At 44.8% G+C, this 17,795-nt stretch overlaps 1 protein-coding gene across 4 annotated transcripts in view; it reads right to left on the reverse strand.

The window, feature by feature from the left end:
- Positions 1-9,371: 9,371 nt before the first annotated feature.
- The window catches only part of RBPMS2 (RNA binding protein, mRNA processing factor 2), a 38,947-nt gene continuing 30,523 nt past the window's right edge, over positions 9,372-17,795 (reverse strand). The window contains exons 7-8 of one of the 4 annotated variants that reach the window (XM_020808062.3): positions 11,162-11,229; positions 9,372-10,760 (exon numbers count right to left, since the gene is read on the reverse strand). In XM_020808062.3, coding sequence (XP_020663721.1) covers positions 11,167-11,229 — 63 coding nt within the window. In that variant the 3' untranslated portion in view covers positions 9,372-10,760; positions 11,162-11,166. Of the gene's footprint in view, positions 10,761-11,161; positions 11,230-15,815; positions 15,835-17,795 lie in introns of those variants that run through there. The other 3 variants (XM_072982311.2, XM_020808063.3, XM_078380940.1) reach the window with 3 other exon arrangements.

The raw sequence follows: 17,795 nt of genomic DNA on the forward strand, positions 1-17,795 counted from the left end.
GACGACAGAGGATGAGGTGGTTGGATAGTATCATTGAAGCTACCAACATGAATTTGACCCAACTCTGGGAGGCAGTGGAAGATAGGAGGGCCTGTCGTGCTCTGGTCCATGGGGTCACAACTAAACGACGAGATAGTAGTGGAGAAATGGCCGAGATGGTTCAAATATTGGCCAAAATCTGGTTGCTTAGTACAGTACATTGTGACTAGAGTAGACTTATTGTAGCACACACATTTATATTGTAAACCACCAAAAGGGTACTGAATCTCTCTCAGCGATGCTCAGTATAAGCAGCACCCTCTGCTTTGTATTATAGCCGTCACTGATGTTGTTCCTACCGCCAGGTGGCACCGTAGCCACAGTCAGTATTCTTTCAAAAAAACGAAACCTTAGAAAAATGGGCCAAATGCATGAAAGGAAAAAGAGGATGGGGTAAACACCATAGGCCAAAGGCCACCTATAGCCTGCTCTAGCACTTGTATTCTTGCAGCCTACAGTCAGTGTGAAAACATTCTACAGTTTACTAGGTGAATGATTTATTAAACAAGTAATTATTCCCAGCCCACTCTACTAGCCCATGCCTTTTCTCAGAAGTTGAAATGAGGGAGAGATCCTGACACTCCCGCAGAGACTAATTTTTGCCAAGACCTGTAGGTGCTTGTCACCGACTGTTTTAACAGGACAGGCCAAAAACAAGTATAGGTGGTTTTTTTTAAAAAAGGTGGCTGTCTGGTCTCCAATGAGGCGCGCCCCAAGAGGAAATGGCATGAATGTAGCTCCGGACAACCCCACCCCCCAGCAAAACTGCACAGAGGACATGAATGTCCCAGCCAGAGAGTCATCTCACAAGATAGCCCTCCTGAAGATAGCCAGTGGGGTGTCGTCATGGACAGAGTGCATAGAATGACAAGACTAGGACTCTGAAGAACAGGGTTCAAATCCCAGCCATGGAAACTGACTGGGGGAGTGGAACCAGGAAGGTAAAGGTAAAGGTTCCCCTTGACATTTAGTCCAGTTGTGTCCAACTCTAGGGGGCGGTGCTCATCCCCATCTCCAAGCCGTAGAGCCAGCTTTTGTCCGAAGACAGTTTCCGTGGTCACGTGGCCAGCGCGACTAGACACGGAACGCCATGACCTTTCCACTGAGGTGGTACCTATTTATCTACTTGCATCTTTATATGCTTTCGAACTGCTAGGTTGGCAGGAGCTGGGACAAGCGACGGGAGCTCACTCCATTGCGTGGATTCAATCTTACGACTGCTGGTCTTCTGGCCCTGCAGTACAGAGGCTTCTGCAGTTTAACCCACAGCACCACCACGTCCCCTTGGAACTAGGAAAGGCAAAAGGTAAAGGTTCCCCTTGACAATTTTTGTCCAGTCGTGTCCGACTCTAGGGGGCGGCGCTCATCCCCATCTCCAAGCCGTAGAGCCAGCGTTTGTCCGAAGACAGTTTCTGTGGTCACGTGGCCAGCACGACTAGACAAGGAACGCCGTTACCTTCCCACCAGGGTGGTACCTATTTATCTACTTGCATCTTTATATGCTTTCGAACTGCTAGGTTGGCAGGATCTGGGACAAGCGACGGGCGCTCATTCCGTTGCGTGGATTCGATCTTACGACTGCTTGGTCTTCTGACCCTGCAGCACAGGCTTCTGCAGTTTAGCCCACAGCGCCACCACCTCCCACTAGGAAAGCCACTCCTTAAATATCTTATTTACCTTGAAAGCCCTATTAGGGTCACTATGTCATTCCAACTTGATGGCACATAACATCAGAGATCTCTTTTGTTTTTAGATTACAATCTAACAAGATTAAAGAGATATAATCTTTGTCACCCCTTTGGTTCCCCGGTCTACTCCCACTTTCATGTGTGCGTGTGCGATTTAGAGAAAGATCCTTCCCTCCTTTTCTCTTTTTATCTGTATAGCCCCTCTGTAAATAGTCTACTCAGGTACCGCAGACCTTTCCAGTGTTGCGTGAATCTCAGGCTTCTCACAGCCATGCAAATTAGCTTTTTTTTTTTTTGGATCTTAGAACGGCAGAACTGGAAGGGACCCAATGGATCACTGAGTCCAGCCCCTGTGAAGGAGACCCAGCGCGGGAATCGAACTCTCAGCTTCTGGTTCCACCACCAGATACCTAAACCACTAAGCTATCCAGCAATCGAGTCTGTATTTCCCCATATTAGTTATATATTACATTGTTGAATCTTTGCTATACTGTAGTTTGTGTTCAGTAAAAGGCCTCTGATGAACAGCTCTGTGTGACTGTGACAAACTCAGCCAATCTGTGTCAAGACACACTACTGCCATTGTCCAAAGATCCTTTACCGGTGTGTCTCTGAACATGTGTAAGTTAATGAATGTGCTCTGAGAGTGTACCCGGTAACACCATGGTGGCCAGCCCGGTTCTCTGGAGAGGAAGCATCCACCTTCACATGAACGTCTGTTATCATTTTATACCAAGCCATGGCTCATGCAATACATGCCAACATTATGTGCAGTTCCTTCTATTTCTGCCTTATGCCAAAATGATTGCAACATATAGTACTAGGAAAATGCAGTGCTCTTTCAAGGTACCGGTAGGTGTTTGCCTACAGTGAGGGAGCAAGAAAAGGCAAGGGCCCCTGCCGTTGCTATGACCTACTTTGATTATGATGAATGTTGCGCATGCACATCGACAACAATCCTACGTAAGCACGAGGGTTGTGCATTATTCATGCGCTGTCCATGTTAATGTAGGATTTAAGCAATCTCGTCTATAATTCAGAGGGCAAGGTGCCCCCACTATTGGTTCCACTGCTCCCCAGGGGCCGTTCATGCTCAGACGAGCAAAGCTGAGTAATGCAGCTGGTCTGACAGACAGAGGAAAAAAGGGGAAACAAGTCATCTGGAATGAAGTCGGAGAGATTGAACAGGTGCTGGTGAAGGGGAGAGGCCACTGGAGTCAAAAGATGGGTGGTGGCATGTAGGCGACCGCGGTCTAGTGCCAAGGAAGCCCATAGTGCAGTGGCAGGTTACAAGCTTTGCACGCAGAGTGTCCAGCCGCTGGCACTTTGGGTTAAAAGGGTCAGTGACAACATTTGCGGGGAAGAGCATATTCCTGAAATTACCCCAGAGCTACTTTTAGTAGAAGCACTACTGCACTAGACAGGCGATTAAGGAGTTTCACCTAGTAAAAGACGGGTTCGTGTGTTGGAATAGAAGAGGGAAGATCGCATGGATCCCTCACTCAACTAGTGGCATCTCTAGGTAAAGGTGAAGAGCGGCTACTGGTCAGTGCAGACATAAGAGAGAGATAAACCAGTAGTAGGTGCCTAGTAGAAAAACATCTTCCTGTGTTCTTGAAAACAGAGCGCCAAGGGTGTGTTGACAAAAGTGACACACAAGCAAGACAGTGAGCATTTTATGACATCATTAGAAGACAACCCTGCCCTATATTTGAAACCACGCCTCTTGTTGCACCCAATTTTATGTTGATTTGGTTTTATTTTCATTTCATTGTTCTTGTGTTTTACTATTTTGCTGTAAACTGCCCAGAATAGTGCTTTGCAACAATATGTAAATCAAATCAATAACCAACCAACCCACCAACCATATGTTTGGAAAAGATTTAAGAAGCCTGGTTCCTGTTCATGGGAAGCAAGTTGGCTCTCAGTTTTCTGCATCACACACAGCTGGATTAAGCAGAAGAATCAGATCCATACAATGGGCTAATCCATAACCTGAGATCTTTCTGAAATCATTACAGTATTTATATGACAGCCACCAACACGGCATGGACTGCAAGGTTAATGGGAAATATCCTTTCCCCTCAGAGACACTTCAATGTGGTGAAGAGGGTGCAAATAGTACTCCACAGTGAGTAGAAAAGTAATACTGGGGGAATAATGATCGGCCTCCTGGAAAGCAGTGGAGAAAGAATGCTTCAGGTTGCTGGTGAAGGTGTTCCTCCTCTTCCTAAAATGGCTGACTGCGATTATAGATTCTTTAAAAAACAGTGAAGAGGTCCAGAGAAGGGCAACAAGGACGATCAGAGTCCTGTGAAACTGAGTCCTATAAGGAAAGACTGAAAGAACTGGACATTAGGTCTGAGAAAAAAAGATCAAAAGGTGATAGGGTAGCACACCTTCAAATACTTGAAAGATTGTCCTATAGGGGAGGGGAAGATCTGTGAAGTTATAGAAAGCCAGATTACAGTTGAATACCAGGAAAAACTTCCTAACTGTTAGAGGAGTACAACAACGGAATCAGTAACCTTGGGAGGTGGTCAACAGCCCCAACACTGGAGGCATTCTAGAGAAAATCAAAATAATTTTGATTAAGTGTTGGTGTTTATTTTAGATAGAGCTGGCTCAAGGCCAGTCTCTCCAACTTGGCATCTTACAGCGATTTGGGAGAACTCTCATCCGCACCAGCCAGTGCAGAGTGCTAGGATGGGAGTGACTGCTCCTAAGTCCTTACCTTTCTTCTTCTAAAAACCATTTGATGCTTTTTAAGGGATATCAAAGGAAGAAAAATGCATCCATTCTTGGAGTGACCCAGCCCTGATCAAGCTGGCCCAGTCTCATCACTTAGGGCCACTGATAGCTTCACACAAGTAAAAAAAAAAAAAGGGTGTGTGTGTTTCTATGCCCAGCCTCCCAAACATCACTCGAGTTTCAGCTCCAAAAGAGAAAAATACGTTCAAAGAAACTGCTGGATCCTCCCTTATGCACCATAATACCGAACATTTGCAGGGACGTTGAATTGTCGGTGTTCTTTAGGGGACATGTCACACCATCCTTGGGTTGTTTCTTTGCATTTAGTCTTGACCAACTGGCAGCGAAGGGAGAGAAGATCAACAATTGTGAGATTAGAGCAGGGGCTCCCGAGATTTTTTCAAATCGCAACTCCCTTTTGTAACTGCCAAGTAAAATGGGACATCCCGACCATGTTTGCATAAAAAGGCATTTTTAAGAGGACAAAGTCACCCCTTCTCAGAAAGCAGAGGCTTCTTTCTCCCCCAAATGGTCTGTTTCTCATACATACACATACACACTGATTTTAATATCCTGCTCTGAAAGGTCAAGGAAGATATTATTCGACAAAGGCGACAATATAGATAGGGTGAACCACAACTCCGCTCCCAGAAAACATTTTGCGACCTCCTTGAGGGTCACAACACCCAAGTTGGGAAGCTCTGGATTAGAATGAAGATAAGAGGGAGAATTTAACTGAACCAAGTTGTGTGGCACCACTGGGCAATGAACTAGATTTCCTAAATAATCCATCATCGTTGGAACTGAAGCATGTTAATGTTGGAGATATATGTGTGAGTCAAAGGAAGCGAATTTACAAAGTTTGGGAGGTGACAAGCTCTTACTTTGACACCTGATTTTCCTTTTTGAATAATGCATTAGTGCCCTTACAGGACTATGCTCCACCACGCAAAACCAAGTTAACCCAGGGGCTGATAAACATGGAAAAACAGATGACAGCAGATGGGTGACACTGGATAAGATGTAGATGACACAACAGAATGGACTTTTCCCAGTTTTGCAGGAGGAGGAGAGAAATTAATTGCATCATTTGTACATGTATCCTGTCAAGCAAACTGAGGGGGACAGCCTACGAAACTTCCCATCTGCAGAAGTATTGCAGGTAATCTTCCCACAACCTTCCAGTTTCTTCATAGGAGCACAGAAGCAGCTTCCTGTGTGCTTGGGAGAATACTTGCTTGGTTGAACAGTTATTTCAACATGGCTGATTTAATTGTTATCATTTATTCATCAAAACGGCCTTGCCTTTTGGAGACTCCAGTGCAACTTGCCGGTCTAATGGAGGAGGGGCGCCCACACATCTTCACTCCCAGCAGGAGACAGAGAAAGGCTCTGGACATCAGGTGCTAGAGTTTGCCTCAGAAAGAGAGAGAAGCTGGTCTTGAGAGCGTGTGCTTCTATTCACACTCAGAAAAGGACAAAACACAGCAGTGGGGAGGAGCAGACAGGGCAGTAACATCCAGTGCAAGGCAGAAAAGTTTGGAATGGACAGTACCGTATTTTTCCATTTATGATAATTTTGTCTAAAATCTTTATACTAAAAATTGAGGGTTGTCTTATACATGGAAGTAAGCGGAGGATAGAGCAAAAATAAGTGGAGGGGGAAAGGGATCAAAGCGATCATGTAGTGCTTTGATCCCTTTCCACTTGCTAAGCCCCACAGGGCTTAACAAGTGGAGGGGGATGCAGTGATCCACCACTTGGTGGAGGGGGAAAGGGATCATAGTACTGCAGGATAGCTTTGATCCCTTCTTTCCCCTCCACTTGCCAAGCCCCACTTAGATTTCTTAATTTTGCGTTGGAAACGTGGGGGGCATCTTATACATGGCGGTGCCTTATACATGGAAAAATATGGTAATTTTAAAAAAGCAGCTCTTAAAAAATTGAAATTGGTCTGAGCTCTAGGCAGTAGGAAGGAATCAACTATAGGCCAACGGTATAAAATTCTTGTAGGTCGTCCCCTTCCATTCCATTAACAAGATTAAGGATTCTGAGCTCTTTGATATTGAACTGTTTTTCCTTTCTTTTCTACATAGCTTGACTTTAGCAAAGGACACATTTATTCTTTGCATCAATACAGGATTGGCCAGGTTAGAGAGGAAGAGGAAGGCTGTAGAGGAACCAGAAGGAGCCCTGAATCTTGTGCTTTGATCATGTCCCACAGACAAGTCAAGTAGGACTCCTCATACTCAAGCCAGATTGAATGGGTGAGATATATTCAAGAGCTTTCAGAACTGTTGGAAATTGAGGTCTTTGACTTTCTCAGCATTCCAAGTACGAAGGAAATTTCTATTCAAGACTCTAAAGGGAAAGGTGAAAACGGCACAGAAGTTTTTTAAAAATGTAATTCATCCATATACGCAGCATCACACACAACAGATATATTTCCCTTGCATATATTCCAGTGCTATGGAAAGCTGCATTCTGTGTCATGACATCTACAGAGTGAGAAAAATCCTCAGAACTGGGAACTGACAACGCTAATGGAGAAGAGTGTTATATTTTAGGTTTCACACAAGAGACATCATGATTGCCAACTTTTTAAAAAAAAAACGTGGAGTGAGGAAAGGGGCAGGGAGAGGCGTGAGGATAGTACAAGCATCAGCTCCACACCCTTTTCCATACACAGATGTCAAATCCCAGAAGATCCAGGAAGTCAGCTCTTAAAGGAACAGCAGCCCCTTTGGCCAACTTCATACATGTAAGGAGACACGGAGCATGGTTCCACCCAAGAGTGAGCGTGCAAGAGCTGAGTCGTCACACTGTCCATGGGTCCAATGCATGGCTGATCTCGTTAACAATAATTTTTTTTTCTTTCTGTTCTTAAAGCTCATTTATTCCCAGGTACTATCTGGTAATGTTGACCAAACTCTGGGAGGCAGTGGAAGACAGGAGGGCCTGGCGTGCTCTGGTCCATGGGGTCACGAAGAGTCGGACACGACTTAATGACTAAACAACAACAACAACAACTGTCCGGTAGTGTTTGCTGAACCTTTAAATAGCTCTGCGGAAGGTATTTCCATTGGGGAGAAGATTAGTTGCTTCACAATCCTTGTATTATGGCATACTAGTTCTTCATGTAGTTTGTGCATGTCAAGCAATATCAAGCAAGATGCTAATGTTTCATGTACCTTTGCCACAGTATAGCTGCTGTTACGAATCGCCACCCTTGTGACCAGGACTTTGAAGTACCGTAAGCATTTTAAGTGATGGCCATACCTGTCACTCACTGGTTTGGGGAGCAATGAAGGCATCACAAAACTGTGTGTTAGAAACCACAATAATTAGTAGCATTATTCTTTTTAGAACAACAAGGAATGTTTACACTCATTATTCCAAAATATTGCTGGGGAGGTCACTTGGAAGCCATGTGTATTTGCCAGTGCATTTGTTAAAAAAAATAAATCAAGTAACTAAAGGTAACTGTTAGCAAAGTCTCCCCCCACTTTCCACTGAATAATAATAATTTTTGAAAGGAGCCCCAGCTTGTAACAGTGATGCTATTGCATGGCATATCAGGACAGGAGCCCCATGTTCTAAAATGTCTTTCTTTGCACCTGAAAGATTGGTGAACACTATGGGATGGAAATGTAGAGACCGGGCATCTGGTTTTAGTAAAGCCGTTGCATGACCAAGAGTCATCTGTTCACTTCACCAGAGCAAGCCATTCACCTCCCAAAAGCTGTCATTTTTTTCTCCAAAAGCTTTCTTGACACTGCTCATTAAATATACTGGGCATATCCTTCTTCATACTTTTCCTGCTCTGCAGTACACATTATTACTGAGCTTCTCTTATTGTCGTTTTGAACGATCCTCGATGTGCTTGAAGAGATTTCACCCTCTTCAACTTTACGTTCCAGCGTTTAGTCAATCCTCATTTGAAGATGACTTACCGGTTTTAAGTTAAACATGACCGTGTTAGGGTGGCGATTGCCCACTTGAATTTGGTAGTACTGTGGATAACCTTCTAAATGGTTTAATATCATTGATATCTGGATCTCTCGCCAGATCTAGGGGATCACTTACTCAAAATTATGTGGGCTTCTGACCTCTTCACTATGAGCAAGACAAATATTTACCCAGTCTAGACAAAGGTGAAGGTTATTAAAGTCCCAAATTATTATTATGGGGTTTTCACTGGATTCTTTCCCAAGTTCATTCTCTATTTCAAGACCATCTTAAACCTTTTGGTTAACGGGGACATATGTCCACACCCAGGACTGAACTCCTTTTAGGAGATAGTATCACCATTCGACAACGATTCTGTGGGTCTGCTCCTTTTGAAGCATCTAATTTCTGATTACGTTCTTGAAAGCAAATCCCTCACCAAAAAAATAACTTCATAGGGTGATTGTACATAGAAGCAAGGATGTCCTATTGAACCTGTCTATTCTATAAGGTGTGTTATGTTTATATCTATTTTTTTCCTTTAAAACCAAGAATTTCACCTTCCCATCTTGAATAGTGTTCTCACTAAGTCAGGTAAGCGATAAGCTTTAGAAAGAAATAATAAATAAAATCTGTGACTTCTACAACAGTAAAGAAAGTTTAGACAGGTCTATGAAAGTCCTGTAAGTATCTCTGCCATTTGCAACCCCCAACATCATTACGTTGGTGATGATGTCCTGCCTGCAGGTTGATCAATGCAGGAAGGATTATGTTCCAAGTCAGGATAGAAGCCCAGACAGACAGACAGACAGACAGACAGACAGACAGACAGACAGACAGACAGACACACACACACACACACACACACACACACACACAAAGAGTAAAGCAAGGCCAGCCTGTACATTCTGTGCATTTCTATGCAGAAAAGAGTCAACACACCTCTGAGTACAATTCATATATTATCCAGTTTCACATTCTCATAGGATATAGCAACTTATTCTCAAGAATCTTAATACAAGTGAGACAGCCATGGTCCAATATAATACTTAAAGCACTTCCAAATACCAAGCAATAAAATGACAACAAAAAAAATTGCACAATTTCTTGTTACTATGCCTGACTGAATCAGTTACAGAAAAAAGTCCTTTTTCTCTTCAAGCTTTTAAACTGAACATTAAACTTATCTTACAGATTACAGTTTCTCTTTAATAATAATTAATTGCACAAAAAACCACACAAAATCTTTATGATGCATAAATATTTCCTTATTACACATGGTACAAAAATACTCGTACATCTTTGTTCGGTATTCCCATAAGGATGGCTGATTATTTGGCAAGACTGGATTCTCCCCAATCAGAGGGATGTGGAAAAAAAGGTTAAATATTTTACAGCTGTTCTATATATAGAAGTCTGACAGAAAAAGAAAACACGAAAACAACCCTGACTTGAACGAGAGAAGGGCAAAATGGACAAGGAACCCAGTGCATTGTACTTTCGAGAAGAAACTTTTTTTTCTTTCTTTTCTTCAAATTCGAGTCAAAGCAAAGAATGGCAAGAGGAAGCCTCAAACGAGGAAAGCGAAGTGGGGGGGTGGGGTGGGGAGGGAGGGAGAGAAACAGAGAACAGGGAAAAACTAGGATAGTGGTTTTTTTTAGAAGCCAAGCCTTCACAGAAGCAAGATGAAAAAAACTTCAGTGATCAATAGCCGGGCCAAGACCTGTTGCCATGGTTACACAAATGCCAGAACAAAACAAGCTTTGCACACTCACACACACACACGCACACCCACCAAGTTAAAGTGTTTTAAATTCATGCCAGAAAAACATGCAAAACTGATTTGTCTTTCGCTTCCTTCAGCGAAAACTGCACAAACAAGGTTTAGGAGAAGAAAGGCTCTTGAATATTGCACTGTACACAGCTAGACCATGCTCGGTGCCAGCCTTGGTTCCCAGCTGGAAACCAAACAGGGTCTTCTCACCCAGGTTGGGTACCCTCTCCGACTAGACCTCGGCAAAGCAGGAGGAGAAACTTAGCAGTGGGGATTAGTGGAGCAGGTGGGTGGGTGGGAGGCAGGCAAAGGGGAAGAGTACACAGACCATGCAGTCCACCGAGCTGGAAGGAGCCTGGACCGCTGATGTTCACAGTCCTGGGACAGGGAAGCCCACAGCTTCATTCACGAGAAGGGAGAGTTACTGCAGTTGGGCACCATGCCGGCGTCCACAAGAAGGGGTCGAAGGGAAGGTTTCCAGCGATCCACAGACTACTTCATTCCTGGCACATCACTCCGTGGAGAGACAAGAAGGGGGAAATGTGGGCCAAGAGGCTGCTCTTTGGAAAAGCAAGAGAGCGTTAGAAAAGCATAGGACAACATACCCTTCATCACCATTCCAGTGTCATGCTAGGAGTAAAACATCTACTGCTGCCTCTCACCCGTTCCTTCTAAACTAGCAAGCCAAGGAGCTCCCAAGACTGAGCAGTGTCCTAAAAACTACCGTATTTTTCGCTCCATAAGACGCACCTCTCCATAAGACGCACCAAATTTTTAGGAGAAGAAAACAGGAAAAAAATTATCTGTTTTCTTCGCTCCATAAGACGCACAGACTTTCCACCACCACCCCTGTTTTGTGGGGGGAAAGTGCGTCTTATAGAGCGAAAAATACGGTAATCCTTAAGGACCGTTTCTTCTCCACACCTGGAGCTTACATGCACATCAAAGTTAAGATACTCACTAAAACTAACAGAACTGACGAGACTTCCATCCTTGTTGGGTAGCTTCAGAAGGAGGATACCAGCGCATCTAGAAAAGAACGACAGATGTGGTAGGGGAGACGCAGAGCAGTGTGCCCACGGTGGGCGTTGAGGCTTGCAAGAATTCTGCACAGGACATTTTTCTTGCCCAGTACTCCTCGAGACCCTCTCCTCTAGTGTTAGAAATCATTCACGTCGTATTCCTTACAGTCCGACAGGGAGATGTAAATAAACTACCTAAACCCACCACTTTGGTAGGATCTCAAGAGTGCCTTTTGCTAACCATCTTTCCTTGGATTCTAGAACAGTACTAAGGAAAGCTTATTTTTAAAGCCTTTGTTCCAATCTATAGAAGGAACGTATGCTGGGCCATTAAATAACATCCTTGCAGGAATAGCGTCAGGGGTGTTCTTACAACATTTCCTTCCATGCAATTAATCACAGATTGCAGTCCAAGCTGAGGGTGTAGTCGGCTCCTCCTAGTCCCTTCTCCTGTCCCTACTCCCAAGTATTATGGCCAACTAGCACTTCACGGCTTGATTTGTTCACACCACGGATGTGCTCTTTTGGACTCCAATTCCCAGAATTCCCCAATCAGAATTCTGAGAGTTCCAGCCCATAGGCTCACAATGACATTTCGTTCACCTGGGCCAGAGCCTATTACATGGCTGCCCTATTGGTAATGAGCAAAAAAAAATAAAAAATAAAAATGAAGTTGCCCCAGTGCTTCCAGGGAGTTAAAATCTTGCTGATTTTTTGGCTCTCTAGAGCAGTGGTCCCCAACCGTGGGCCTCCAGATGTTCTTGGACTTCAACTCCCAGAAATCCTAGCCAGCAGAGGTGGTGGTGAAGGCTTCTGGGAGTGCTAGTCCAAGAGCATCTGGAGGCCCAAGGTTGGGGACCACTGCTCTAGAGGATGTTTCCCAAAGAACTACAACTTCCAGGAAGCATTATAGCAGCTCCCTTTTTTTTTGGTCCAGGTGAGCAAACCGCAGGCACCTGTACCTGTGGGTCTGTGGAACTCTTGGATAATTCTGGGAGTGGAAGCAAAGAAGAAGAAGAATGATACATTTCAGCTTCTCACAATCCATTCAAGTAAAGTTGTCCGCGGTGCCCTTCCATCTTGCTAAAATGTTCCCTGATCAAGTCTTATTTTGATAAACAAATAAAAGAAAATCACCTTAAAACTTCTCATCTTCTTATTACACTACATCTGGACTTTTCTATTTCTTCATGTAACTACAGTTTGCTTCCTGTATAGCTCAGTGAGTTGGATGAGGGACTAGTAGATTACCTACTCAGCCTCTCCTGAGTAGCCACCCTGGGTAGCCTTGGGCAAGCTGCACAGTCCTAGAGCATCACCAGGAGGAGGAAAGGTAAACCAGTCTGAGTACTTTGACACACAGCAGCCCGTTGCAGGGCAGTCAAATGCGGCAGGCAGAAGAGAAACGGCTGTGACAATGTGTGCCCGTGTTGCTTGGACGGTAGTCTGTCAGTGCAAACATGGAAGTAACATATCCGCGAGACACTTTCTATACCTGTGAAATGCTGGACAGTATGGGGCCGACCATAACACAGAGGATGCCAGGTGGAACCCAGCGCTTGATTTATGTTTTGTTTAGAACTAATCTCACAACTATGGCCTAAAACAAATGGAGTTTCTCTGCTCAGTGCATAGATGCTTCTTTTTAAAAAATCCTTTTAGCAGGAAGAAAAAGTGGGTGGGTGGAGATTCAGAAAGAAACCAGGGGAAATCAACGGCCAGGGAAAGAAAGAGACCCAACGTAAGACATAGCACTCTTTTCCATGGATATACATTTACTAAATGTGTAAGCCACTGCAAACTATAATGCTGGGAGGGAATGTTATGGGCTGCCTAGTCCCACTATTTCCCAATCCTCAAGTGCAGGAAATCTAGGACTACAATAGATAGCTGTCCAGCCTCTGCCGGAATCCCTCCACAACCCCTCCAGACAATTAATTCCATTGTCCAACTGGTTTTCGTCCATAAAGGACTTTCTCCAAAACTTCAACCCAAATCTATCTTCCGTAACTTAATCCCAGTAAATCTATTCTTTGACCTCCAAGAGAGAACAAAACAAGTATTAATTTTACAGCTCTTTAAGTACTTGAATTGTATCATGCCCTACCATTATATACCTTTCCTGGGTACTATTTTATACTTCAATGCTGCGAAAGCTTTTTTTTTATACCATGGTTGTTGTAGTACCGTCTTTAGAAAGACACAAGATTCACAAACCACCTGCCAGGAAAAGGCAATACTGCCACTAATAACTAGGACACCACAAGACCTAAAGCCAATGGGCAATGCTACTTGTCTGTGTCTGAAGGTCGTAAAAACGTAAGCAACGTTAAAGCCCATGGCGCAAGGTCCATTTTGGTGATTTTGGTCCCACTGTCCACTGTTCTATCTAAACCGAGAACCACTGTTAGGGAAACATACCAAGTTCAGACTGTTCTCCCGACCTCCAATTCTGTTCCCCCAAATTACACCTAGCACATCATTTGCAATTACTCATAGCTAAACCTAGATGGTAAGCGGATAATAGAACTGCAAAGTCCATGTTTCCTCATGCCTTCATCAGAGATGGAGAGAGAGGTGGGCAGAAAGCCCGGAAACCCTAAAGTCTGAGATGCAACATTAATCCATAATGCTATGTGCTAACCAGACCAATGTACATGCTGCTCACGTAAAAGAGGAGTAAGCGCTATACAAGACCATCCTGGTCTCCAAGACCTCTTTGACACAATGCATCTACTTAGCATCTCTATGCAGCCTTCGACACGCCACTTCACAAGCTTAGACAGAAGCCAGTTCAGGAGAGACCAAGCGATGGTGCTTCTTAAACATTCAGATGTGTCTATATTTTCCCGCAGCATCTCACTAAGGTCCCTCACTGGAATCTCCGGGTCCCTGATATTTTTGGCACCTAGACACAGTCACTATGGCCTACTTGACAGAAGTTATTTGTCTCTCGGTTGCCATACCTAACTTCTCTAACTAATATCATGTCCTGCAAGACACATTCAGTTCTCCTGCTCGACAGTCACCAGGACTGTCATGTTTACATTTCCTTTCTCCTCTCTCCCTGCCCCCCTCCCATCTGTGGTTTATAAGCATTTCCCAGATTCTTAAAACCATCTCCCCCGCACATCTGGAATTAGTTTTGTCCACTCTGCTCAGCGGCTAAGTGGGAACAGGAAGCTCCTTCTGCCAGGCTGCAGATGCTCTTTAACCCTGGAAAGAAAAGCCTTTAACAACTGGATCTGCGTCATCCTGTTAGCACAAGAATATCCACCCCAGGTGTGCTGGCAGCCCAATGGAAGGACAAGCCTGCTTACGTGAGAGAATACCTGTGTTGTTCTAGGCGGCTGCTTTGAAATTTACTACCTTTCTCTACTCTGAGGAAACATCTCTCCAACAAGACTGTTTCGTCCTGCGTCCTTTTTAACAAGCAGTCCTGCCTAATAGCTAAGGTCACGATGCAATTAGAGGCTTAGTCAAGGCATGACATTTGCGTGGAAGTAAACCATTCGGGAGGAATAAATACACTGTTTGTAGATATTATACCTGTGTCTCAAGGGGAGCATCCCCTCTTGTGTGAGGGAGACAGTTTTTCAAAGATGGTTCTTGACTTCTGCCGTTCGTAAGAACTTTTAAAATAAGTACTTGCATTACAAAAAGAGAAAGAAAGAAAATGGAATCTGCTGTTCATTCAGGGCACTTGGTAGAATTTGAACATTGCAATCCTAATCAACACTGCCCCTAATAGCCCCCTCTCCGGTTCCACCTGGGTTTCTCCCATAACATACCTATATCCACATTCATATTAGGAGAATCTATATAAATAGCAAAAGTATCAGACTCAAGTGAAGCAGGAAAAGGAAAAACAAAACAAATCAAAAACTTTATTTGTAAGGAGAAAGAGTGTGAAGGAGGATCCTCTAGATTCCTGTAAAGAAAGGATTCCGCCTTCCTTGACGGAATCCACAGCGTGATTTGATGTGTGCCAGTTGATTGTGCGGGAAAAATTAAAATCTCTGTGTGTGCTGATTGCTGCTACGAAGACTACGGTCTTTCTCCCCCACCCCCTGCTGCCCTCCCACCATGTGACTGGTGAGTGAAACACGGTGGGTGGTAGGAGGCCTCTCCCCCCAACAGCACCATGTGCTAGGATCCCTTCTCTGAGCCTCCTTCTCTCCCACCGGCAGGACCAACCCATCGCTGCTCGGTGGGAGCGCTTCGAACACAACAGGTGCCATGCCGTGGTGTCATGTCATTGTGCGCCAAGTTGGCAAGAGAGGTGGGTTAGAGAGAAATGCCTGGCATTTCGTTTTTGCCTGGGCTTGGGTGCGTGGATAGCGTGGAGGCCCATGCACTGGATTGCTAAGGAAGAGATGGGGGGAAGGAAGCTTGCAAGAATCCCCATTGGTGCCCAAAATGGCAGACAGAGATGCTTCGTTACCTTACCAGGCCTTCTCCAGACGAGACCCAACATCCTTATAGGGTTTTTTTTAGGAATGAAGCTGCTTGTACAGCCACTCCTCTCTAGCCGGGACTAGGGCATCCCATACCTCCAGGGCCAGCTCTGGACTTCAGGGCTAGCCTGCACGGGCATCCTGGCTGCGGGTCACTAGAGATAGCAAAGGAGGGATATTTCAACCACCAGCTGGCCACCATGAGAGCCCCTCGGGGACGCGGGGAAGGAGCAACAGGAACGTCACGGCAGCCACCCTGAATCATGGCCACCCGCGGCCTTCCAAAGCCCGTCAAGATCGGGTCAGCATTCCGAGGGAAAACACAGGATCTGCCATACTGCCGTTTCACTCATTAGAACCATCTCAGGGAAGACTTGAAAGCCCTCAAAACACATTTATGCCTGGCCGACAAGGAGTATGGCCCAGGAATATGGAGATCATTCCTTTGCTCTGTCATTCCTCAGTTTAGGGAACACGAAACCCTAACACTTTAAGAGTTTGTGACAGATTTGTTCTCATTAGCACAACCCATCCTCTTTTTACATTCACCAATTGAGCTGAAGCGTGGGGAGGGGAAAGGGGCACACCATCTTTTTCCCCCCCTCAGTGCCGCGTAAATGAAAAGAAGTTCACGGCGTATCTCTGGCCAGCTGGAATTGGCTGTGCAATTAACGGAAGATCACGATGCAACAATTAGAAACATCTCTGTGGGAACGAACCTCACCCCCCCCCCCAAGCTCCACTTCTAATCTTAAAAATTAAGTAGATGGCTACTGATGACAAGCGAAAGCCATCCAGCTTAAAAGAGACTATTTGTACAGGGTTGCGCTGTAAGAAAGCACCTCAGTCAGTTCTATCTGCTGGGTAGGTGGGGTGGGGTGGGGGCTTATCAAATTCCTCCAAGTTACGCTTCCTTTCAACACTGAAGAACAGAGTTCCTCAGTCTTGCAATAATATAACCGACATCTAACCTACGTTTTCGGTGGAGTTTGAGCTGCCAGGTTGCCTAGCAAAGAGGGGCTAAGTAATGTTTAACTCTGTAAAAACTTTATTAGTAACACATTCCTTTGTTTCAAGGGGAAAGCTTGCAAAGTTCAGCCCGAGGAGCCATCTCTCCCGACGAATATCCACTGGACACAGTTGTGATCGCCCCAGGTCACAGGAGTGGGAGACTGACCCGCTGACCGTAGCCCATGCTGATCTCCTTTAAAGGGAACAGCCACGCTCTTTCCAACGGGGAGATCCTTAATTTTGGAAGCCTCTGCCTGCAGACGTCCTTCCACAGAACCAAACCTTTCCAGCTTAGGAGTACTGTATTATAAAGCTAATGTAGATGAGGAGGCTAAAGAAGCTCTAGCCCTCATTAAAAAAGAGTGGATACTAGTTACACAGCAGGAGATGAAAGCACATAAAAAGTGATACGGAGACATATGCCAGAAGTCACACATCCTCACAGGAACCAACGTGTGCTCCCCCTTCCCCGCTTTGCTAATTGGTTTAATGATATCTTGCTTAGAGAAAGGCTCTGTCCGTCTGGAATAGCTGGTCAGATTTTCACTCTGTCCTTTCCCCCAGGCAGCCAGAGAGCCTTCAATTCTCCTTTTCTTAGCGACTCAAACCTACACACCCCACTACTCACCTCGTGACATCCTTCCTTTAAAGGACATCTTTAAGGAGTGCAACCTTAAAAGGCAGATACGTTCTCCGTCATCTCAAATTAACCAAGGAATCATATTCCACTTTGGGCTCTTGGCAACTTATGTCTATTGTCCTCTCGTTCGGACTTTTGTGAGCACTGTGGCGTCAATACATTACTCTTCCCCTACCTGACATATTAGGCTACAGTCTTCATTGGAGAGGAAACACTGAATCTCCTCCAGATATGGGGGGAATCTCTTGCAGAGCAGAGCAGGGCTGAGCTTAACAACTTCCTCCCTTTAAAGTAAAGTCTATGAATGAGATTTCCTGCAAACTATTAGGGTAACCAAACTCTGGGGAAGCTCTGGCTCTCGGCTCTGTACACTCCTCTTATTTGGGAGTATAACAATAAACACAACACGTCCTATCAGCCCTATCAGTATCTCCACCCGCGTGTCACCTTTCGGCACGTCAGTTC

Source organism: Pogona vitticeps, chromosome 12 (assembly GCF_051106095.1).
Source record: "Pogona vitticeps strain Pit_001003342236 chromosome 12, PviZW2.1, whole genome shotgun sequence".
Classification (NCBI taxonomy): domain Eukaryota; kingdom Metazoa; phylum Chordata; class Lepidosauria; order Squamata; family Agamidae; genus Pogona; species Pogona vitticeps.